The following is a 25,330-nucleotide window of genomic DNA, read 5'->3' as shown; positions in this document are numbered from 1 at the left end:
AAGTGAGAATGGGGGGATAGTTAGGGACATACATTGTTACTATAACTGTGAAGCCATGTAATGCAGGTAGACATGGGAGTACAAACACATGACAGAGTCTTGAGAATCATCCACAATAACATTGCAGCTTCTAAGGGTGAGGAATTGCCCCAGCTCTTTAAGAATTATGTTGCATAATCAGCTGCATAAGAACAACAAAGAGAAATTTAAACAAATGGTACCAATTAAAACCTATTGTGAATTTGTCATCCTTCTCTCTCTCTCTCTTTCTCTGTTTCATGTCTTAACAGCAATGGTTTCCACAAAATGGACACTTACAAAAAGAACATTTACATTTTGCAAAACCTTTTTTAAATCTGTTTGGAAAATTGAATTAAAATACTTCAGTTTGTCTAAATGAATTGAAACATTTTATTTTGTGTCAGATTAACACCAGTCTATCCACTTCAGTCATCACTGGAGCTGTAGACCTGTATTTCTGTATTTCTGACAGGAATCTCTGGCTGAAATAGCATTACCCAGAGAAGTGGTGGAATCCCCATCCTTGGAAATTTTTAAGAACTGGTTAGTCAAACACTTGTCTAGGATGGTTTAGACAGGAAAAATACCATCTTGAGCAGGGGGGTTGACTAAATGACCTCCTGAGGTCCCTTCCAGCAATATTCTTCTATGATTCTCTTACCCATGATGCACTCCAGTCTCTCCTGGTAGATATGCTTTGATGTCTCATGGGGAAATGTAGTCTGCCTGCCTATATCAGAGACTAGAGATGACAAAATCAGCCTGTTCTTAACTTTGACCCTGTACTGAATTGTTCTACTGCCATGAGGATGTGGACTGTTTAAGACACTCAAGAACACTGGTCCTCCCACAACCCTCCCGTAACTGGTTACAAGCACAGTGCTGGGTAATCTACAGTAAGAGAGAACACACACTTAAAACCAACAGTTATTTTTGGTAACACTAACAGCAACGTGATACTCAGAACCTATCGGAATACTGAAAAGATCTCCTCAAATTATCAATCTGAACAACAATGTAGTATCATAACCAGGCTACCTGAAAAGGTTGCATGATAAATTTATATTCTTATGATTCTGAAGGACTATCGCTTTCAAATGCCTAGTTACTGTAAAAAAAATCAGTTAATTTCACGATGGATCAGAAATCTGAGATTAGTTAGGGCAAGATGGAAAACCTTTCAAATTATTATAAAATAATATCTCCCTGTCTTATTTGTCTTCACATAAGCTGAGTGCCTCAAGTGAAGGTTTTCACTCGCATCTAGTTGAAAATGTTTCTGTAATCAGAAACACATGCTCCAAAGTAATGCTGTGTACTTTTAAAGGAACATTCTGCATTCATTTATCAAAATGTAGCCATTTATACATGATAACAACTTGTGTCAACAGTGTTGCTGAAATTTATTATACTAACAGGCTACAAATTGCTGTAAATTATTAGTAAACTAAGCAGAACATGTGTGCTGGCTATTAAGACTACTGCTTATAGGACACCCATGAGACTAGTGTAGAAGGAAAGTTCAGAACAGAAACAAATATGAAGCAGGGGAATAATTCAGTGTTGGAACAAAGGACTGAGGTCTTATTTAGCTAACACACCTCATCACCTCTCCTGTGTATTGCATGGCACATTGCCCCATACTAGTTTCAGTGCCTCTAATAGCCAATCATCTCCTCTAGTGAGGTTGGCCATTGCAGATTGCTAGAAATTGATTCAAAAGATTTGATCAGTATACAAAGTCAGTGCATTGCTAGGGAGGAGCCAACTGTCAAAAATTATATGGTTAATGATGAACAGTTACATTGCCTATTTACCTTGCATTTTACATATTGGGAATGATCCTGGAAACTGTCTTCCAAAACCAGACACTTCTCTGACTGTTGTATATGTTAACATTTATTACCTAATAAGTGCCTAGTATATTTAAATCTAGGCTATTAATTATTAATAACTATTGCTACTAATCAGTAATGGTTTTAACTAATGCTAACTAATATTAACTAACATTAATAACTGCTATTAATATTATATGCTGCTTAAAGTGTACCACCCCAGGCAACACCAATAACAAAAACACCTTGTCTGCTTACTCTTCCACTACCTAAATGGGTGCTTATTAATGAAAACCAAAAAATATTCAATCTCTATCCAGCCCACATACAAACACACACTTGAATACAACCCATTTGCCGAGTGAGATGCTGTCTCACTTGCCAAAATAGACACACAGAATTTTATAGGATTTCCAAAATGTGACAATGCATGGAGGGTTGGAAGGAAAGATGCCATTATTTTCTCAATTTATATCTGACTATTGACTATATTTAAAGAGGACCCCTGCATCCTCTAGTTTTCTGCTGATTTGAATATAGAAGATTAAAATATTGCCTTCTCTTACTTAAATGTGAGCCTCTATATGACACACCTTTCATATGCAAAACTTACTACTAAAATTATTCATAGCCTATCATGAATAATATAATGCAAGACTCGAACTTCCTAAAAGTCACCTGCATAAGAACAGAGTAAGAACTGGCTATTCTGCAGGGCACACTCAGAGGCAGTGATGCACAAAATTGTGTGTGCAGAAATTATTTTCAGAAATGCCACAGAAATATCAAGTGCAACTGAACGTAAGGAATTTCTTCTCAATTCTCAAACTATCACTGGAACCTCAAGTACTTCCGAGAATTCAGAATGTACAATGTGCCTCATTAAATGTAAGAATGAGATAACTGAGATTTATATAGGCAGATTTGGCAGCCTTTTCATATTTACTTGAATTGTCAGATAGAAAATCAAATAAATACTTTATTTCCTTAGATAACAAACTATGTGCTCATGGAATGGTCCCAGAGAAAATATTTCTATTATAGCTGTGTCTATTAGATGTAATTTATGAGATTCTCTAAAGTTTTACACTAGCTATTTTTGTTCATGCTTTTTGTTTGTCTTTATTTCATAGTCTGCTGCAGTCAGATGTGAACCTCTGAAGTTACCTTTATACATTGCATAAAACTTCACATGCAGGCAATTAAAAAAATACTAAAATATATTCACAATCCTTGCACACATTTACCATGGAAGAGAACCCATCGGTATCCAAGCTATTCCTTGAAGAGGCAGAAAGTTGTCACTTTTAGTGGTTTGTTTTACTGACAGCCTTGCAGAGTTACATAGGGATTTTTAATCTACAGAATTCCAGAGATGAAATTTCACTTCCTTCCTATAGGTTTTTCAGAGTATTTCTTACAGGATACTATTGGTCTTCTACCTATCAATTGCTACAGGAATTTGACTTTGCTTTTTAGCACATTACAATGTAATTCTAAGTTAGAAAATTTAACTGGAGTCTCTGTATTTATGTTTACCAACCTCAAAACAAAACCACTATTCTGTATTCTGTTGTAGGCTTTAAGGAAGCTGAGATTTGACTCCAGAGGTCCCACCTCAAATCAGCAAGTGATATTTGTTAAAAAATGGAGAGCCAATGATGCAGTGATATGGAGTTGAGAGGAGGAGCAGAACGGAAGCAGCCATATAGTTTTGCAGGGCTAGAGGAGCTCAGCTACTACTGGGCCAGCATGACAGTATGCAGCCTGCTGGTATCCTCAGGAGTTTGCCACCTGTTATCTGTAAATCTTTTAGAAGGCTGGAAAGCATTTTTTAACAGACACCCTCATAAGCTGCACAATATCTGTTGAAGGAAGAAAGGGGATAGCCATCCTCTCATATATCTACTTCAGCAAATATCACACTGATTGAATGCTAGCTATTTATGGTTGTTTCAAGACCAATGCCCCATTCACAATAGTGCGTATTTTGCTTGATTAGGAAACACAGAACGGCTTTCTTGAAATGAGATGCCTTTCTAATGCATAGCTCAAGTGTGGATGTTGACCCGATTTTCATCAGGAATCATCAATGTAGTCTGACAGGTAAGTCTAATAAATCAGAAATGCTAATGAAATGCTCTAAAACATATTAAACTCTTTTACCCTGTAAATTTGAAAGTATTTCTATTGCTTGGGAATAAAAGTAAGACCCAAGTTAGTAAATTTACCTTTAGTAAAAATGTGCAAGGAACATAGAGGACTTAGTGTAAGTGCCTCCACCTTGTATAAATCCTCAGTTATATAAAGATGGGAACTGTATTGTTGCTGTAAATGTGTAACTTAAAAAAATGGAAACTCTGGGTAACCTTATATAAAGATGGGCTTATAAGGCCAGATTCCATGTTTTTGCTGATTTTAAACAGGAAAGCACTGACTAAGGGCGAAGTTGTGAAGATATATGTTATACTTAGACCATGCTAAATCTGTTGAATGTTAAGTGGTATTAAAGTTAGAACATGCTGTGAGCAGTCATGTGTTAAGGTTACTACTATTTTTTGCCTGCACAACTCTGACTTGCCACTAAAAGGCTGGTGAACAGGGACAGGGCTTGGAGCCAGGATACCTGAGCTTTAGTCCTGCTGTGGGTGTGGAAGTTGGAGTAGTTGGGGAGAGTGCACCCTGGGAGGCTAGAGGACTGCAACTTGCTTGTTTTATCTCCATCAATAAAACTGTTATCTTAACACAACCTAGGTAGAACACCCTAGATCTAACCCTTGCCTGGTAGCATAACTTTTAGACACTCAGAGGACACTTAGCACAAATTAACAAGCTGTAACATGCATATGTTTTAAGTGCCTTTCAAACGGTGTAAATGCAATGTGCAACTTCACCCTAAGTGTTTGACCACAGTAAAACAAACAAAATAACTGAAGCCTGTTACCATAAAGAATGGCACACAACGATCCTGGTGCCCTCAATTAACTGGGGTGTGTGGGGGGGGGAAGGTCTTCAGGGTCAACCCTTTTCATTAACACATATCCAATCAAATTGTATATGCATTTTGTTAATTACTGTACACCTGTGATTGTAAAACTGGAGAGGATTGGAGGGGAATAATAGACACGAGTTGTTTAAGGAACTGAACAACTAACAAGAACTCAGAGATCCTGGGGTCCAACCTAAACCCATCCTTTTTGGGGGGTTTGTATTTCCATAGAGATGAATGCTACTTAATTTTAATTTTAGCTTTCCAATAAAGCAATTCTCTTGAGAAGAGATAGGCATGCTCTCTCTTTCTTCTAGGGCCCTGCCTGTAAGATAGGGTGTGGCTTAATTTGGGTACCCAAAAAATTGGGGCACTTAAAACCACTTTTAGATATTGTATATCTTGCACTTCAAACTATTAATAGCAATAACTGAATTTCTGAAAAATTATTTGTCAAATCTGTGCTAATGAAAATGGCAAATGATTTAGCTTGAAAGCAACATATTGCTTCTATCCAATTAGAAACCTTAGGAACCAAAGTCCATGACTCTAAACAGATTATCAGCAAGAGTCTGTTGGCTGCTTTGTTAGCAATTAGCTCTGGAGTACTAAATTGGTTAGTACAATCTGTCATTTTATGGCTGAATTTTAAGTTGTAAATATTCTCATGAAATGTTCTATTTTTCTCTTTTCCTTTCCCCCCCTTTCTTTCAAGTAGGCATTTTATTCCCTCTTATTTTGCAGATCCCTTTGCACATTTTTTTTCAGCTAACCGTTCTTCTTAACCTTGCTTGCAACAGACCCCCAGAAGTGCTGGTCACTGACTTCACAGAAACTCCTAGATCAGTGAAAGCTCACTTTGCATCATTCATCTGAACTTGTCTTTCCCTCTTGTGAGAAAAAAAATCAAGGTGCACATTTCCCTTGTTAGATTTTCAAGGGGGTGACATTCATCTTTTATTGAGACGTACTCATAGAAGAACACTGATGGATTTTCAGAAGGTACCTTGAAATAAGGTTGTTTCTTTTAAATTTTACTCTGCCCCTCCACATGAGATGCACTCTAAGGTCTTACTTTTGGTGACAACTCCTTCTAGCCGAATGATGTTGGGATGATCAAACTGTCCCATGATGCTTGCCTCTCCCAAGAAGTCTCTTCTTTGCTTTTCAGTGTATCCAACTTTCAAAGTTTTGATTGCTACTGAAATTTCCTTCTTAGAAGGAAGTTTTAGACGCCCGCTGCACACTTCTCCGAATTCACCTGGTAAAGTAGAACAGAGACAAAATATGAATTCTAGTTATTTCTTTAGGACTTTAAGGGGGAAGGCTTGCCATTAGCCAAGTCACTAATGTAATACATCCTTTGGTCAAGTTACAAAATGGAGAGTCAGTGACATCTATTTTAAGCATGAAACATTCAGACAGTTATTTAACTTAATTATGCCTGTTTTATATACTTTATCTACATCACAGGTCCTGATGCCTCATTGAAGGAGTATGTGTGGGACAGGAGCAACAGGACCAATCGATTTGATGCAGTTACATCAGAGTAGTGAGGCATTCCCAGAACCCTGTTCTGACCTACCACTCAGTAGAACAGAACAAAATTAAGTGGCTTAGTTATTTCAATGTAAGTAGTGAAAAACTATTACAAGAGTTTGGATGTAGATGCCAGAGACAGTCTGCTGGAAAAAAAAGACAAACCTTTAGTAACATTGCTCCACTATAGCTCAATTTTGCAAACATGTGTGATGACTTTTATGGGTTAATATTGACTACATATATGCAATATAGCTTACTGTTGTTGCAAGACAGAGCCTTTCATGAAGTGCTTTGGGATCCTCAGATGGAAAACACAAGATATTTTTAATACTATTTTATGCAGTTTCCTTTGTTCTTTGTTGGATACACACTGACAAGACAGGAGCATGTAAAATACATACGAAAAATTATTTTATGTTTCATGTAAGCAAATCAAAATCTATAGATAAGTTGTTAGAATGTACTTTCTAGATGCCTTAACACTGCACTTACATACAATTTGGATTGCTTTTTTCCAAAAAAATTGTCTTAGAGTATTATTCCCTGTATTTTAGATATAGAGAAATTGTGATTTTATACTAAACAATCTCTAAACAATTGTATCAGGTTAGTTTTAATGCCTTTAAAAATCAGCTAGGGCAGCTGTTCTTGACTCCTCGTAATTTAAATTTGACACATTCCAAGAGGCAAAATAAAAAAAACCCCAAAAATGGAAAATGACTTGCATATGCACAATCCACATATAAGGCATATAAATAACCACTTCATTATAGCCTATATATCACGATACTTCCCCCATGTGGTTTACTTAAATGACATAGAAAACATTTTGTTTTGAACAGAGAAGAATGGAATTGCAAGCTAATGTTTTTTTCCCCATAAGGCAGCAATGTCTAGAGCTATTTTAATGCCCATTTTCTATTGATAAGCACCAAGTCAGCCCCTTTTCCTCAAAATGGTTTACATTTAAATGTAAATAGCTCCTTATATGTCATATTTAGTCAGATGCTCTGGTGTAGAAAAGTCTAACTGGGAAAGGAAGAACTACAAATCTGAATCTGAATTGATTAATTTATGTGAATCAAGAATTTTATTGATGTTTTTGAGTGATACATTATATTAAGAATGATTATACTGTTTATACATTAGCTTTTTACCACTTAATTGGTGTGTCTACACATGCATTTACTTCAGTCCAAATTTACTCTACTCTGGAGTAGCATTTTTGGGCAGGCATTTATACATGTGGGGATTAGGGAGCCAATTTGTACCAAGTTCCCTGCAGCCCTGCAATGGGCCCCTGCTGCCAGTGTGGGGAGCTCCAGACTCTGCCTGGGTGCTAGCCCAGGGGCTAGCAGGGAACACCAGGCCAGAAGACAGCTGTCTCCTAGCTCTGTGGGGCTGCCTGCTACTGGGGTGGGGACAATGTCCCCCTGCCCCAGCAACAGGGAGCTCCTGGCCCTCGCAGCTGGGGGGAAGGGGCTGGGACCTACACCACCCCTGCAGCTTTTTCCAAGCCCCATGCCTCAATCACCCAATCGGGGCATGGGGCTGCAAACTTCGCTTGACCAGGACAGTTCCTGGCCAGCCCTGGGCTGCACAGGGAAGTGTGCATGTGCAGCCCAGAGCTGGCTGGAGACTGCCCAAAACAGGAGTTTCCAGCCACTTCCAGGCTGCACGTGCTTCCTCGCACAGCCTGGGGATGGCTGAGAACTGTCTTGGTCAGGGGCAAGTCCCAGCCAGCTCCAGACTGGGTGGGGAATTGTCCTCATGCAGGGAAGTCCCAGCCCCTGCTCCACAATCGCAATCATGGAGTGGGGGATGGGGAGTTTATTCCCAACCCCAACTCCAAGATCGCCAGCAGGGAGGTCTCAGTGCTGGCTGCTCCATGGTCAAAGGGCTCAGGCTGGGAGATAAGGGTCACTCAGCACCCTGTTCCCCAATGGCAATGGTAGAGTGGGGGCTGGGGGATAAAGATCTCCCAGCCCCAACTCCCCTATCATGATCTGGGTGCAGGGGGGTTGGAACTCCTTGCTGCCAGGGCAGGGGGACATAGTCCCTGCCCAGGCTCCTGTGGCGGAGCCCGCCCAGGCAGCAAGCAGCTCCTGGGGGCAGGGAGCTATCTTCTGCCCCCTATTGGATGGCTGACCAGGAGCAGATTTTGCTCCTGGTCAGGCATCTATATGAGCACTATGGCACCATTACTAATCCCAAACAGATTTGCAACTTGCATTTGCAGGTACCAAATTTACTTGGGATTAGGGAGGTTTATTGTGAAGCAAGCACATGCACGTATAAATGCACATACTTACTTCACAGTTATCTATGCTAATGTGAAGTTAAGTATCTCATGTAGACATGCCCAATATGTCAATCCCAAATGCAGTAGAATTATTTAGGCCAACAAAGGCATTTTAAGTCATTTGCCCACAGAGATTCATTTTGACATTGATGAGGTCATTATCTGTGCTAAGCAGTGTTTGCAGAAACTGAAAATGAGTGTATAGTACAAGAATCAAACATTTTGAGTAGACAACCTTTTATGTAGTATGCTTGTTTGAGTAGATTTAGTGATTAGAGAAGCACTGGACTGAAAGCCCTCACTACTAAAGTTCTGCCTGTTTACCTATCAGTAAGTCTCCCCGCTCTTTTGAAGGTACCAACTAACGGGCAAGAGGAAAAATCATTCTCCAGAGTGTCTGAGATGGAGAAAAATGGTGTCAAGACAGATTGGTTTTAGTTTTTAAATATAAACTCATCTTAGAAATTAACATACATTGCCTATTTATCTGAAGCAGTTGCATGAACCTGTATAATATAGAAACAGCTTTTTGTCACCACTAGCCTAAGTTAAAATTCAACCAACGATCTATAGCTGAAAGTCTTCATATCCCATAACCAGTCTCCAAGCTACCCAGTACCCAAGTAGGATTTGCTAGTCTGCTAATACAAATACCTATCAAAATTTAATGGAATGAAGTATTACTCAAAATATCTGCACATACATTGCAGTAAAGTACTAGAATAGTACATGTTATATTGTACTGACATTTTCTAAAATTAAATGTATTTACAGAGTACAAAGCCACTCACTGGATGAGAAAATATATATTTTAATGATTTCTGAGGACTGTGGGCAGCACAGTACTATTCCAGGCTCCATATATATCATTAAAACTCCTAACAAAAAAAAAAAATTCCCCTACCAGCTAAAACTGCCAGTATGCTTTTTTAAGGGCAAACAGTGATACAGTTCATATGTTAGCAACCATTCAATCCTGTTATGACATCCTTTGAGAGGAAGGCCAAAAGCACGACTTTAAAACAGGGAAAAATTGGAAATGTATCTTGTGCTGTAGCTTCGTATTTGCTTTTCTATATTTTTAACGGCCTGAAAAACTATTAACAAGCAAGTCTTTTATAACTATTATTTGGTCACTGCCAACCAGACTTATATTTATGATTTCAGCAAGCTGAGTACAGAGGCAATCAATCCTTCATCTCTGACCAGAGTCAGGAATGAGCTGTTTATTTGATATTTGTTATATTTTTGTGAAAGAAAAAGTTATGCTTCATGTCCTTTGTCTCTCTGTACCAGTTAACAGCAATTGTGCAATTTAGATGCAAGATGAACTAAGACAAAAAAAGACGATTTATAAGAACATTATATTCTTCCTTCAGACCCAGCATGTAAAGCCTGTTGACCTAATTGTCAGAACTTTGGAAAACTCATGAACATTACTGAAAACAACGAGTATTGTAAGCTCTTCTGAAAATTATATCACATAGTAGCAACACTCCTGTGTGGACTGTGAAGATTAAGTGAATATACTTAAATAAGACATTTTTTCCAGCTTTCATATAGATAGTAAATGTAAACAGAAGTGACAATTTTTGCCCAACCTGACCTTTGAAAGTGCTCTATAGCTGTGACCAAACACAAATGCATGGCCACAGAGCACTTTAAAAGGGCCTAAACTGACAAAAATCTGAACCTTCGTTGCATGAGGGTTCAGATGAAGATGTTCTAAAATGGAGTGCCTTCATTAATGTCTGTCTGCACACATCAGGAGCAGGGCTGGGCTGAGTGCACCATGGGCCAGTACCCCCCAAGAAGTGCCAGCGGCACTTCTGGGTTTGCCAGCAGCACATCCGGTTTTGCTGCTGGCCTTTCTGGGGTTGGCGATTGGATGGTGGGGGTCCCCGTCCTCCCTCCCCTGGTCAGCGATTGACCACTGGAGACCCCCAGAGTCAGGAGGCACCGGTCGCCCATTCTGAAGACAGCACTGTAGCTGGGAGGGGGGATAGGCAAAGCTAGAGGAGAGTGACTGCAGACTCGCAGCTGCTCCAAATTGCATCTGAATCCTCCAACCCCTGGGATCCAACAGGAAATGTCTGTTGGGTTTGGGGGATCATTGTAATTCATAGCACTTCCTGCAAAGTGCTACAAGTTACAGTGGGAAGCTGCACTTCTGTCTGTGCTTACTGTTATGCTTTCCAAGTAGCTGAGTATCACAAATTAATTCTTGAAGAAACTGTAACATGGTGGTTGGGGTACTCCAAATGCATTAACATTTAGTCTCTTCACTTATAGTACAGATGGATTCTCAAAGATCCTGGGCTAGCCCATATCTATGCTGGCAGACAGGAAAACTACACCTTTTCTATATGAGCCATTGCTCTTCATCCACTTTAGCTGAGCTCACATGAGTGAAAAGTGATTGGATTTCAGCGGGAAATAAGGTCTGTCAACAGAATGGCTTTGCATACTGCTAGAAATGTGATGGTTTTTAAGAGAGTGTGCTGCTGGTTGTCTCTGACATCCATTAGGTATTGTTTGCTGCTAAAATGACATGCACAGAGGTGGTGTTGCCTTGCCTTCAAACTGATAAGCCCATTTGGATAATCTAAACAGACGTTATTGGAAGGGCTCTATATGATATAAATCTTTTCAGGGGATCCCAAATGTTTCATTAAATTGGTTGTTTGTTCCATCAGTCAATTACATTTTGTTAGGAGTTTAGAACACAGAGCTTCAGAGCAGACAAATCCGTTAAACTGACTACTTCCTTGATTTGATTTTAAATCTAAATTTCATGGAATTCCCCCTTGCTCCACCACAGATAGAGGGAGTCAGCAAAGCTAAAATTTTCATGAACTTTGTGAGCCTCATCAATCTCATGGACATACACTGCAAACCTTACAGAAAAGGTAGTGGCCAGTCTATTAAAACTAAATGCATTTTGATTGATAGGATAAATGTTAAATGTGCTTTGATTAATTTGGACATTTTTCTATAAGGCTGTCCAAACTTTAAAAGAAAAGTGAACACTTAAGGCTTAGTTCAGCAAGGGCTTCAATCCATTTCTATTCAAGAAAACACTCCCCATGTGCTTAAACAACCTTTAAAACCAATAGGATTTAAGATACACTTAAGCTTTTTGCTACATTGGGTTGTTAAAAACATCAAGTAAATTGTTTTAAATGAAGGAACAATCAGGTGAAAACCTGAAACAATTACTATCCAAGTTGAATTTTCTGATGCCCAGATTCTAACTGAAATCCTCCATGTTTCTGTTCATTAGAAAAGGATGTACCTTTGTTGCACCAAGGTATTCAAAGGCATATGGACACAGGGACCTTCCCTATTCCTCCTTATTAAAGTCCCTGGATAAAGCCTTGTGGAAATATTTGAAGAACTACTCCAGAATGTTGTGATTACTTCACAGACCGGTGTGTGTAATTCTTAATTTCATGGTTTAATGTTTAAAAGAATCGCTCTTCAATTCTGCTGCTGCTTAATGCAATGTCTTTATCATCCTCTGATATTATTCACGCTTACATCTGTAAAGAAGGTGACTGATGGGCAAGGAATGCCCAAGACATTGGCTCAAATGACATTTCAGAAGGAAGGTCGGCATTATCCTCAAATTGAAAAAGTGTTCCTGAAGATGCTAGCTAGAAACACGGAAGCTGGAAGAGCAAGCTCTGGGGTATGACATCTGCAGGCATTTCATGAGATTTGGATTCTATTGAGGGCATGCTGCCATGAGGCAGGAGATGCTACAGGTGCTACAGAGGGGTACAGCTTCTCCATAGATTTATTCAATGCTGCTGTCAACTCCCTTGAGATCAGTGCGGGTCAAAAAGAATCTGCTGATTTTGAGGGTCAAAAGCCACTGCCACTTTCACTGGGGTGGAGTGGTTCAGGAAGAAGTTTATGACATCCTTGCCCCCTCAGGAGACCTTTGGTTTTGAGGCTTATCGGAATATAAAACTCTTTTCCCCACTGCCATATATTTCATTTATTAATTTGTGCTTACTGTTCAATCCTATATGCACTGTGATAAAAATAAGTAATATCAATGAGTTACAGATGCTCATGCACACACACACAGAGCATATAAATGTTTCTGGTGATGTACCTTCTGCTTTTAAGATTCTCACAATATATGAAGCCCAATATATTCATCAGGTAGCTTAAGCTTCCAGCCTCACAGAAATACAATTTGGGATTTTGAACCACTCCTTTCTCTCTCTCCCCATGCTACTTCTAAAAATCCATGTGCAGTGAGCACACTGCTTCACTGCTTTTATTGAAGAGGATGGAGAACAGTGCACTCTTGTGGGACAAAATTAAAACCAGCAGTAACAAAAAGTCTACTGCCAAGGAGCATAATCTGACTTTTTCCTAGCAGCAATGAAGGGGAATAAAAAGTGTATGAAAAATTATTCCCATGTTGGGTTAATTGTGACGTATGTGGAAAGCACTTGCTCAGCTTTCTTAATGAAATCCTGCAAAAGTGCTTGCTGAAAGCCGGTTCCTTCTTCTCAAAATGTTAATAAGATCAGTCAAAGGTTAAGGAAAAAATTCGGAATCTTAAATAAGAAGCAGCATAAAACAATATCTGCTAAATTTCAGGATTCAAATACTTCCATGGGGGGCGGGGGCTGAGATTTTACAATTATCTACTGCACTCTGACACATCACATGAAGAGGAATGAGTGCCCATCAAGACCATGGATATCCTGGAACACCGACAACATAGTTCAATAAGACACTTGCATTCCTGTTCCAAAATCTGCCCATCTTGACTGCTTGCAGATGTTAAAAAAACCAAACAAACCCAAAAATGCAGTATTAACCAGAAGAAGCAGCATGTTATTTGACCCAGCTCTTCAGCATCTGTATAGATCAGGAGCTTCAGCAGGGCTTTTTGGTGCTTTTATCTAACAGCTGATTCAATCACCTATTAAATAAAAGTGCCAAAACCCTCATGAAAGCACCTGATCTATACAGACATTGGGTGAGCTGGATCCAACTAAAGCAATGCCTCTTCTGGGCATGCACTGAGCTTAGCATGGGAGTGCGCTGAGTTCAAAGTAAAATACCATTTTGGTTTTTTTTAAATGTCTGCAAGCAGCTTACTATTTGTTTTAAATACAATCTGTATTAAAGGGCATTTCTATGGCCCAGATGGCCAGTAACCAGCCAGCCAGCCTTTTGGTCCTAAATCACTAATTCAAATTGAAAAGCTGACCAAAATCAATTCTGGGATCAAAGGTCACCACAACCTGACGGGTGGGTGGTGACTAGTATGAAGTGAATTCCAGGAGTCAGTTGAGGCCATATATGGTGTCGATATATGAAAAACAAAACATGACAGCTTCATAACTGGTTGCTGTGCTGACAAACTGCAATGATACATGCAGGACTGAATGGGTGCAAGCCTGAACAAGATTTTCACTCTTGTTGACTCAAAAAAAAAAAGTTCAAGTAAATATTGAGAAACTGACTTGTTATCTGTGCTATGTTTCTTTGGGAGAAAAGCATGAGACCCGTATGTCCAGAGCTGTTAGTTCAGAACCTTTTCATGGACTAAGTTCAGTTTCAACAATTGCTTGTTTCTTGCCAATGAAAAAAACCCAACCCCGTAGTGTATACCTAGCCCAGATATGTGCATTCCATATGGATCCAATCACAGACAATCCATAAATATGAACTAGCATTCAGAGTTAGATTAATAAATTCCACGTATCAACGCCTCCTTTTAATTTGACTTGTTAATGGTCATTACCTGCTCCAACAACTTTATCGATGGATATATTGGTTGCATCCAATTCCTTGGCAAACTCATGCACAGCCTGGTTGGGGTCTTCATATGTATGTGGGTCTACATATGTTCTGAGGCCTGGAAGTTTTACTGTTTAAAGACAAACAGAAAGAGAGAGGAAAGATCATGTGGGCTCAATTAACCATATTAGGAAAATAGGAGAAGAGCAATAAACAAACACACACCAATCACTATCAGAAAAAAAAGGTGCATTGCTTCCTCAGGTTGTACACAGGACTATTAGCTGCTTTTGAAGGTTTCTGAGAGGCCAAGGATTCTTAATAGCTTGTGAATACAACATTCAGGAACACACATACCTTGCCCTTCATTAATGTATCTGTTTTCAGATACAGACCATCAGGTTTGAAAGCAGGCCCTCAGACACATCTAAACTTGAAAAACTGGCCTGCATTTGAATATCAAAGTACTACCTCATCATGTCCACTCAATGTTTAGATACTCCTTTACTTTGCTTTTTTCAGGGTAGCAAACAGAGGAAAAAACTAAAATATGATTTGGAATATATACAAACAAAATTTTCACTTACGGAAGAATTGACAAACCATCATTTATGAGGAATGCTCAAGAGTCCTCTCTAGAGTTAGTGGCAGGCTGGTGTTGCTGATTCTGAGACAGACAATACTGAGAACAAGACAATTCTTCTTTTCCACAGTTTTCTGACCTGTGGTTTTTATTTCATCTGGGGCAAGCAGTATGCTCAAATAAGTGCCTGGGACTACATGGCTTTAGGGGCAAGTCACAAGCTAACCTCATCTTTCCCTCCACCATCATCAGGGCTGGAAGGAAAGGAAACACACTGTCATCCCAGATCATCCCCTTTTTGCAATGGTGCCGGAGGCAATCTAAAGACTCTTTCCTCGTCTTCCGTCGCTTTATAGCTGGGGGCCCCCTTCCTGCATGAGTCTGATAAATTGTGTGGCTGGCTCTGAATTAATTTTGTATGCCATGACACTTCTTTAACAAAAAGTAAAATAACCACCATCCTCAGGAGTATCCTTTCCAAGTATGGCCTGAATGTGTCAAAACTACTGACCTCTGCTATGGTTTAAATGTGCTTTTCAGTGCATATGATAAGGAAAATAACCTTTTTTTAAACCATTGGTTAGAGTGTGGCATTGTTTCAACAAAAAACTGCAAATGTTTTCTTGCAGGTTTTATGAAAAGTAAATTTTATGGAGATTTATTGGCCTCAGAAGTGACAGGAAAATTACAAAAGCAAGCCCCCATATTCACTGCCTCCACAACAATGCCAACTAAGACTCACGCTCCCAACAAAAGGGCTGTGTGGTATGTGCACACTAATAAATGATGAACGTGTTTCCTTAAAGCATCTGATGATTAAAGAATCATTTGCAAGTAAAACAAAAAGTAATTGGCCGTATATTGCTGTTGGTTAAAAAATCTTGTAAATGCTTTTCTTCATCTATGCTGAAGGTATGTTCAGGCTCCCTCTGCCCCCAATAAAAATAACAACAATTAAAAGCTTCTGCTTAGTAGGGCTGCTGATTTTTAATGCTGACCCCAGAGGTTCCCAAGATCAGGTGATGGTGACTGCAAGGAGAATAATCCATTCACACCCATAATTAAGGGCAGCCCATATAGTCACTGGGTTCTGTCATGAAAAACAGATAATAAACACATGTACATGTGTTAAGCTGCACTACTTTACAGCTCATTCTGTGCAAACATAATAATTTCCATTTCCATTTTACCAGCATGAATTGCCCTAAGGGTAGCAAAAAGTAGAAAGGGCCTAGCCAAAGAGGGCAAGGGGAGAGGATCGGAGGAGGTGAAACATATTTCAGCTCCTTTGAAGTAATATTATAGGATTTGTAATAAGGCTGTAGGGAATAGTTCATGGCTGGAGCTTTTTTTTTTAAAGTAATTCAGAATAAACTAACTGAAATAAACCAGCTGCTGTATTTAAGATGCAGAAAGTTTATGACAGCCATGGAAGTTACTTTATCTTCTTGCAGTTAATACAAACAATTTTTTGTTTTTGTGAAAAAAGCTGGAAAGGAACAGAAAAACAGTTTCAACAGTGACACACACATGCAGAAAACTTGACAACTCTAAATATGTCTGTATAACCAGTCACTTTTTGGAGGGATGCTTCTCAGAGAAGTGATCAAGACCCAGAATTCATGACCAACTGGATTCATCTTAGTATCAGCATGGCACTACTCAGAAAACAGAGCGTAGGTATCCAAAGCCAAATGAAAAGCAATCTAATCCACAAGAATTTTAACTAAGCTGACAGGTTTTAGAAGAGTGATTGTACCATTCTGTTGTAAAGCAGTAGGGAGAGCTAACTCTGATCTGTGATTTGTCTGTGACACTTATTTTTTTAATGGCTGCTTTTATTTTATAACCTAATTAAATTTGAATGATGAAGCTCTAATGACATGGGGCACATACAACTGAATGCATTGTTTGAACTTAGTTTGTCAGCTGCCAAGGTGCAGCAGTAACAAAGCTCAGCCCCACATGCTCCATGAAAAGAGGGAGAGAGTTTGGGGCAGGCGGGGACAATAACTCCAGACAAAAGAATGATATTAACTGTCACCTGCCAATCATCCCACTGCAACAGTAATTGGGAAGCAGTTCTAATTTGCAACTACTGTGGCATAACCCCATGGCATGGAATGGTAATGCAATTTTTCTTGGTATACAACCGATTGCTATATCCAACAGCTTTCTTTTGCAGAAGGTGCAGTGTCTCCACTGCTATCTAGAAAGTGATATAAAGGTAGAGCATAATTTTGCTGTAATCCAAATTAATTTTAAAATGCAGTACCCCATATAGTATAAATGTATATATGCACTGCCAGACTATATTGGTGTCTTAAGCGCATAGTATATTTTTTAAAAGTGCAATCTAATCACAGCAAAGACTAAAGCATGTGAGAGACCGGAGAGATTTCATAATGAAAGGGATTGTTACAAGAGCATCCAAGAGAAGCTTTAGAATAGACATCTTGATTTTTTAATTACAAATTGCTATTTACTGATTGTAAAATAAGGCCCAGGTCCAAAGACTACTGAAATCAATAGGAAAAATCCTATCCTGGACTTTGGATCAGGCCCTCAGAAAGCATGCTATGCTAGCTGCTTCACTCCTATCATCAGGCAACTGTATATTAACACATTAGAGAGGACATGTTCTTTGAGCAGTGAAAATTACAAACAAGACTACACTTAATTGACATGCTTGTCTTAAGAAACCTCTCTAAAGTCTCAGAATGCTTACTTCTAATCTCAATTTATTAGCAGACCAACTTTGTAAAGCAAACCTTTCTCCTTGATACTATCAGTAATTGTCAAGTCAGGTTCCGCTAGTTTGGGTTATTTTGCTTTGGAAAAGTTGCCTTTATTTAGATTTCAAATGTTTAATAATAAGGAAGTTTGTTATGTTTTTCATTCAAGTAATGCAGAGCAGAATCAATGTAATATTGTATTATTTGAACACTGCCAACACTATGCTGTTCACTACCTATCTAACCATGGTGGAAAAAAACTGCACCAAATATTAATTAGTTGGATGAACTCTCCTGCCTGACACAAGAAAACTTTTCTTTCATTTATATCTAAATTTAAGCTAGTTGCTGAGCTGGGGATTAATTCAATAAAAGATATAGAGTCTTTCATAACTTACAATGTCCATTCCCAAAATGTAGCCTCTTCTCATCAGCACCATGTTTAGACTTGTTATATCCACAAAATCTACAAGCAGCAGAGAAAAATATAAAGAAATGCATATAATTTTACATCTTAATCGTTTGATCAAACAGAATAAAATGTTTTCCCCATAACAATTAAATACCTGTTTGGAAGTTTAACAATGTTTCCATTCTCTACCGTATAGAGTCAAGCTATGTTCTCAGGGAATTCAAGGAAATTAGCTAATGAGAGGATTCATTGATTTTTGACCCCTACCATTTAATTTTACAATTGCCTAAGAATGTGTTTATAGCATTTTTTAACTAGTACTGTATGACTGGTGCTGCTCATATTAGCAGGCTCATTACTGAGTAGCAGTGCTCCAATTTCTCAGGCTACAGAAAGGGGGAAGGTAAAGTACAGCCATTCTATTGTCTGACACCACTTGACTGACCACGCTCATCAAGTGGCAAATGAGGAATAGAAGTAAGAATAAATGTGTAAAACAGGTGATAAACTAACCTCCCAATCAGGACATACACCACAACTGTGAGAAGAATAATCGCTACTGCAGCTGAAATGGCGATCATTACAACCTGGCTATTCTCGCTGGAGATGGAGAAGGCTGGGAAAATTAAAACAATAAAAAAATATAAAAAATAACCAAGAAAGCATTAAACACAACACAACTGACACACATTTGGGGATCAGAAAAATTAACCCATTATTTCATTGCTTTGTTCTGAACTTTGAAAAGCTGCTTCCTAATATTCTAAAGAGTAATGTTTCATTCCTTTTCTTTGCTTTACAAGTTTGAAAAAGATTTTGATGGTATTTATTACTCTGTTATTATGTTATTGTCATCTGTGATAAGAGCAAAGTAAGAAGTTCAAGTCTCTAATTACCAGCATTAGCTTTATTTCTGTAACATTTTCTAACCAAGGATCATAGGGCTTTAGAGGACAAAACCTCAGAGTATCATTGTGAGGTCAGAAATCATCATTATCCTACATATACATTTGGGAAGAAGTACGTTATAAAGAGCAGTCACTTCAAACTGGGGCAAATAAGCTTGTGGGGCTGTGGAGAAGTAGGAAATGGAGAAAAGAAGTCTGTGTTAGCAGGCTAAACAAATGGAGGAAAGACCTTATTAACAGATTGGTGGTCTCTGTGCATTATGGACATAGCCTGGCTCATGTTCCATAGATAACAGACATACAATAATGATTATGCAGCCTTGACAAACTAATAATTGTGATGAAATTATGGGGCAATTTAATACCTATCTACATAAAATATACACAAATTATTCAGATATGTTCACAGCTGTGGTCTGTTGGCCATTCTTCAAAGCTATTGATCAGCTTCTTTCTGATTACCCTGTGGCATACAGTTATACATTATAATCAAGTTAAAGACAACACGGAAAGAACATACATGATTTTGTTTTTCTTATCACATACTTCCTATCATCAATGATTTTTTTCCAGGCGCACACTGTTTGTCAGTTACTACAAAGGCTGAAGGTCACCAAAATAGCCATTTGCAGCTAATTGGTTTTAAAACAAGGAGCTCAATTATTTTCCAGAATAAGAGCTGAGAGGGAAGGGGAATAGCACACATATCTCAAACATTCAAACATGTCAAGTGCAAGACTATTTGGCTTGTTACTAATTTTTTCTGTTTATTTTTAAAGACATTGCAATTTCTAAACAGAATATTTCTTAAACCTCAGACTCTCAAGCCTTATGACTGGACCATAAATAAAACATCACGACAATATCTGTGGTATAATCTAGTTAGGTTGTACCTTTGGACTCCTTCCCCTTCTGATTCATAACTGCAACAAATTAATTATTGTTAAACACAGGATAGGAACATTTTGAGAGAGTTGGATTGTTTACATTCTGCAATTCTACTGCAAATTCATTCCCGTGTCAGTTTGTCACCAAAATTTTCAAAACCAGATTCTAAGCATTAGGCATCTATATCCATATTTTAGCACTTAAATAAATGAGCTAACCTAGATACGCTGGGCACCTACAACTTCTTTCTAATAAAGAAAACACCAGGTTCAATTTCCAGTGCAATATTGATGATAAAGCAAATATTCTGGATGCATAGTAGGGCTGTGTGAAGCTTCAGTCCCTGATTCGATTCGATGGAGATTCAGCCAGATTCAGTGGCTGAATCTCCAAATCTGAATCAAAGCAGGAGACCCTTTAATCTCTCCAAATCGAATCAGAACCCTCCAAATTGATTTGGAGAGATTCAGAAAGATTCGGACATAGATATAGCTTTAAATGTTTTCTTCCACATACCTCAAGATAGCAGCTCATGAGCACTGCGATGCTGGGGTGCATGGAGTGTCCCACAGGAGCACAGGGGGGGCTCCCCAGCGTGCTCAGCAGCAGACCTGGAAGTGGACCAGAAGCACTTCTGGTCCACTTCTGGATCCACTGGGGAGTGTGCAAGCCCCTCCCCCCCCCACGCTCTCCTGGCTTAGCAACTGGTGGCTCCTGGGTCTGGGGGGCACCCAGGGTCCCCCCACAGCTGATCACTGAGCTGGGGGAGCACAGTGGGGGCCCCACAGCGCACTCCCCAGTGGACCCGGAAGTGGACCAGAAATACTTCTGGTCCACTTCTGGGTTTGCCGCCGAACGTGCAGGGAGCCCCCAAGCTCCTGTGGGACACTCCATCTGCCCCACCATCACAACATTCATGAGCCGCACCTGGTACCTTGAGGTATGTAGAAAAAACATTTAAAGCTGTGTCTATGGCCGAATCACTGTTCTCCGAATCAGCATCAAATCTTCACATTCAGATCTGGCCAAAGCGAATCAGGGACAGTGATTGGAATCAATGAATTGAATCACTGTCCCCCGATTCGGGCCAAATCCAAATCAAATGTGACCCATTTTGCACACCCCTAATGCTTACCTCCAACCAGAATCTTTCTTAGGCAACAATAAAATACAGATAAAGCATTGTAAAGGTCACAGGTTAGTAGAGCACTATAGGGCATACTTAACTTCTGCAGTGCTCAGTTTACAGATAAGAGACACAACTTGCAAATGCTTATGCATTACAGTAGGCAGACAAGGTCCTTTGGGTAAATGTGGTAACTTTTATTAGACCAACTAAATAGTTGGAAAAATTGTTCTTTGCAAGCTTTCGGGCACAAATATCCTTCTTCAGGCTACAAGCAATGCCCCTGCATGCATTACAGTAGCACTCAAGGGAGATGTTTAACTGACTTCAGACATGGGTAAAAGGAGGTAGGCATGGCCCCATAAGAGAAAAATAGGTAATTTAATTGGATTAAATCATTACACTATTGTAAACATAATTACTTAAAATTCTCTTGGAAGATCTTTCTGGGCTAGGTATTTGTTTCATTAGTTCATTCACCTCTGTGGAGCGGGCCAGTGTAAGTTTTAAGTATCAGCACCCATTTAGGTGATGTATTGGTATGCCACTAGTCTTCTGCAATTAAATAAATGTCACCGTGAGCGCATATTCCTAATATCAAATAAACATGTCTGATGGCAACATCTGTAGCAACATATCTGTTTCATACTATGTAGTTATGAGGCTAATGAGGAGTTTCTTCCGAGTGAAGCTGACTAAAAAACAAATACATAAATAAATTGCTGGAAGAGAAAAATCCTAGAAAGCATCTTCATTCCATTTGTTGCTTGATGTTTTCTAGGTTTTATAAAAGAAAGATATATTTTATTTCTTCTGTTGGATGTACTCTCTCTCACTTCCTATCTTTTTCTTTAACATTCCAAAATCTGTCATTTCACAAAAGTATTCCAATTCTGAAAAAACAGATATAGCTGATGAACCAAATTTTGAAAACATGTTTACGCACAATCATTTTAGAGTGAAAAACGGGCCCTTTGGGGTGACAGGGCTCCACAACAGATGACACACAAAAAACAAAAACTGACAAAAAATTACCTGGGTTGAAATAAAAGCTCATTAAATTAAAAGTTTGATAAAAAAATTTTAGAAACAACTTTTTAAAAAAGCTAATAGCATTATGCAAATAAAATCATTTCAAACAAACAGTTTATGAAGTCAACATTTTACTTTTGAAAATGTTCATCAGGTCTAGTTCATAAAGCCTGAAGCATCTGTTCAAGCAGACTTGGAGGCAGATTGGCAGCTTAATTCTCAAATACAGAAGAACCATGAACTGTAAAAGAACATTTTAAGCTTGCATTTGAATGTCATTGCCATAACTTGCAGTGCAGAAGGGAACAATAATTCTCAACCTTTTTAGACTCAAGGCACCTCTTGGAAAATGCCAGCTCTTAGCTTTCACTTGTGTTTTGACTATGGGAAAATAACAGAGCAATTGTTCTATTGCAAAGAACTCAGAAAGAACAAAACAGGTCAGAATATTTTCAACACTATTTGAAGTCTCTGGATTTATCTTGTGCTTCGTGCTGAGATGTTTGCACACCCAACAGTGTTAGTATTGTGCAGCACTCTCCAGCACCATTAAAAGGATATCGCAGCACCCTCACTGAAAATCATGGTGCAGACACACACAAAGTAGAATGGGCATAAATGTTGGTAGGGGAGCAAGCATGTAGAACTATATTTCAGCACTGAAAACTTCATTTTAAACTTCAGTTCAATAGAACTATTGCTGTGATTTAAAAGTTAAGCATATGCTTAGTACCCTGCTGAATTGGATTCAAATATCTGAATTGTGTGCGCACAAGTATCAATTTCAAAACTGAAATATAAAATTAGGCAATTACTGTGCAGAGAATTCCTGTGGTCACTCCATTTGACAACTGGGACTAAAGAAATCTAGAAACATCAGGAAAAGTGCACCAAACATCTTTTTAAACATTTGTAATGAGAACATTTTAAAGCATTACCAGCGTCTTTAAAATTGTTCTTTCACTGTTCAATTTCAAGTAAGGTTAGATCTTTCAGTGCAAAGAAAGCAGATGAAATAATAGCTCAATGTTGTATTTCTACAGCACATCCATGTAAAATTCTCAAAGCGTTTTATAAAGGTTAATGACTAAACCTCACATTTTACTGCTGTGTAGATAAGTAGTATTGTCTCCACCTCACAGAATAGAAAATTGAATCACAGGGTATAAATAATTTGTCCAAGGTCACAAAATTCAGTGGCAGAATGGAACTAGAACCAGAACCACAACCAGAAGTATGATTTGACTGAATGACCATGCCTTCTGATTATATCAACTCCACCTTATAGCTAGAAAGGGAAAAACAGCAATGCTCCTCAGTAATGAGGAGAATTATGCACCGACCCATGGGACTACAAGAAAAATGAGACAGTAGTTCTCTTCGAATATGGAGTTTTTACAGTCCAGAGGGTCAGGCAACAAGATTGGAATATTATGCCATGTGGGTCTGTTACTGAATTAGACTTCCCTTCTCAGCAGGAGCTGCCATCTAGCATAGGATCATATTAATTCTGGCAATAGGTCTCAGATAGGGCTGAGAATGGAAGAAAATACCACCTGTGCTATTTATGGTATATTCCTTACAGTATATTTCAGTTTTAATGATAAAAATATAACATTATATGGTAATATTACCCAGAAAGACACATTATAAATTGTTATGACTCACATTTGCTATAGAGGGAATAAAAGCAGTCATTCAAATCAGTCTAAAATTGAGCAGGAAAAACATTTAATGACTGTGTGAATTAATACATACAATCTGGGCTGGTTTCAAACTCAAACTTGCGGCTATTGGTCCCATATCCAGCTGCTGTTCGGGCTCGGATTTGGAACACGTATGTGGTATCGGGTTTGAGGCTACTGATGGTAACGTTGGTTCCTTTTGCTCTCAGAATAGTATAGCTTGTCTCTTGCTCCTGCTTTGGGGGAAGAAATTACCACATTAAAACCCAACACACTCCAAATCAATTAGAGAGACCAAATATTTAGCACAAAATTAGCTGCATGACATTGTCAGTTTTTTCTGAATAATAACAATTATGAACCAATTAAACTTTGTGCAGCCATTCAATTTAAACCATCATGAGCCTGTAGATTAATAAGAGTCTCAGATCATTAGTGGTTCTTTTGCCTGGTATCATATATTCTATTTATGACATTTTATTTAATGTTTTCATATCACTTTGCCTGTAACCTGTAATATTACAAGAAAATGATTATTAAAATGTTATCTGAAAACCATAAAGCCTAGACTCACCAATTGCACCAAATTGGAAGCTGTTACAGGCTAATTTAGAACATTTTAGTGCTTTGCAGACCTATTGCTATGGCTCAGCTTTTACTGCAACATGTTTTACAAATCAGTTTGTTCCTTTATAGCAATTAGAGCAAAATATTCAAACTCTTTACTTTGGTTTTATAGAGAGTTTAATAGAACTATACTGCAGTTAAACCATGAGCCCAAGCCCACTCAAGCAAAATCCCACTAAACTCAACAGAAGCTTTGCCTGGGTGAGGACTGCAGAATCAAAGGAGCAAGGTATGTATGCTTTTTATCTGTGATTGCCAAAGAGCAATGTATATATCCATTATATCCACACCTCATATGTTAGAACACAAAATGTTTTGCAGTACATCTATATTTCTCATCGAATGTTTCATATGTGAGCAAAGAAACACCCACGGCTCCAGTAACTTAGCAAGAGTGACATTTCATATATTGCAAAAGTTAATTATGCTAAGAAAATGACGGGTAACTTGATAGTCCAGTGATTTAAATACTTGTTTGTAGTTTGAGGTGTCTGTGCAGTAAGTATTATTAAAGCCAGCCTGTGCTATAACTGTTTTTGGCTTCCTGAAAATGGCAGCTCAGGAAAAACTCTGGATAACAGCTAAATACTGTATTAACTGAATATCACATGTACTTTCCCCTCCTAAATCAGCCCTCTAAAATTGGAGTGTGCGTCTTCAACAGGGAAGCTGATTTTTCTTTGCTGGAACAGAAGTATGGAGGAACAGAAGCCGGGAAACACTTATGGGGGGGATGTAGTAAGCAAGGAAATACAGGTATGTGGAGAGCTGTGAGGAATTCAACTGGTTCGCAGGGATTTATGTGAACTTTTTTTTTCTTCAAAAGCTGCTTTGTTGGCTTGAACACTTAAACTGAATATAAAATGTTGCTGA

General features: G+C 38.6%; 1 protein-coding gene across 1 annotated transcript in view; it reads right to left on the bottom strand.

Moving 5' to 3' along the window:
• EPHA3 (EPH receptor A3) overlaps positions 1–25,330 on the bottom strand; it is a 352,724-nt gene that overhangs the window by 70,599 nt on the left and 256,795 nt on the right. Inside the window, exons 7-11 of the mRNA XM_006033907.2 lie at positions 23,904–24,063; positions 18,705–18,807; positions 18,178–18,245; positions 14,466–14,591; positions 5,921–6,106 (exon numbers count right to left, since the gene is read on the bottom strand). Of these exons, the coding sequence (XP_006033969.1) occupies positions 5,921–6,106; positions 14,466–14,591; positions 18,178–18,245; positions 18,705–18,807; positions 23,904–24,063 (643 nt within the window). The remainder of the gene's footprint in view (positions 1–5,920; positions 6,107–14,465; positions 14,592–18,177; positions 18,246–18,704; positions 18,808–23,903; positions 24,064–25,330) is intronic.

This window comes from Alligator sinensis, unplaced genomic scaffold (assembly GCF_000455745.1).
Source record: "Alligator sinensis unplaced genomic scaffold, ASM45574v1 scaffold918_1, whole genome shotgun sequence".
NCBI lineage: Eukaryota > Metazoa > Chordata > Crocodylia > Alligatoridae > Alligator > Alligator sinensis.
This window is presented reverse-complemented; position numbering and strand designations above follow the sequence as displayed.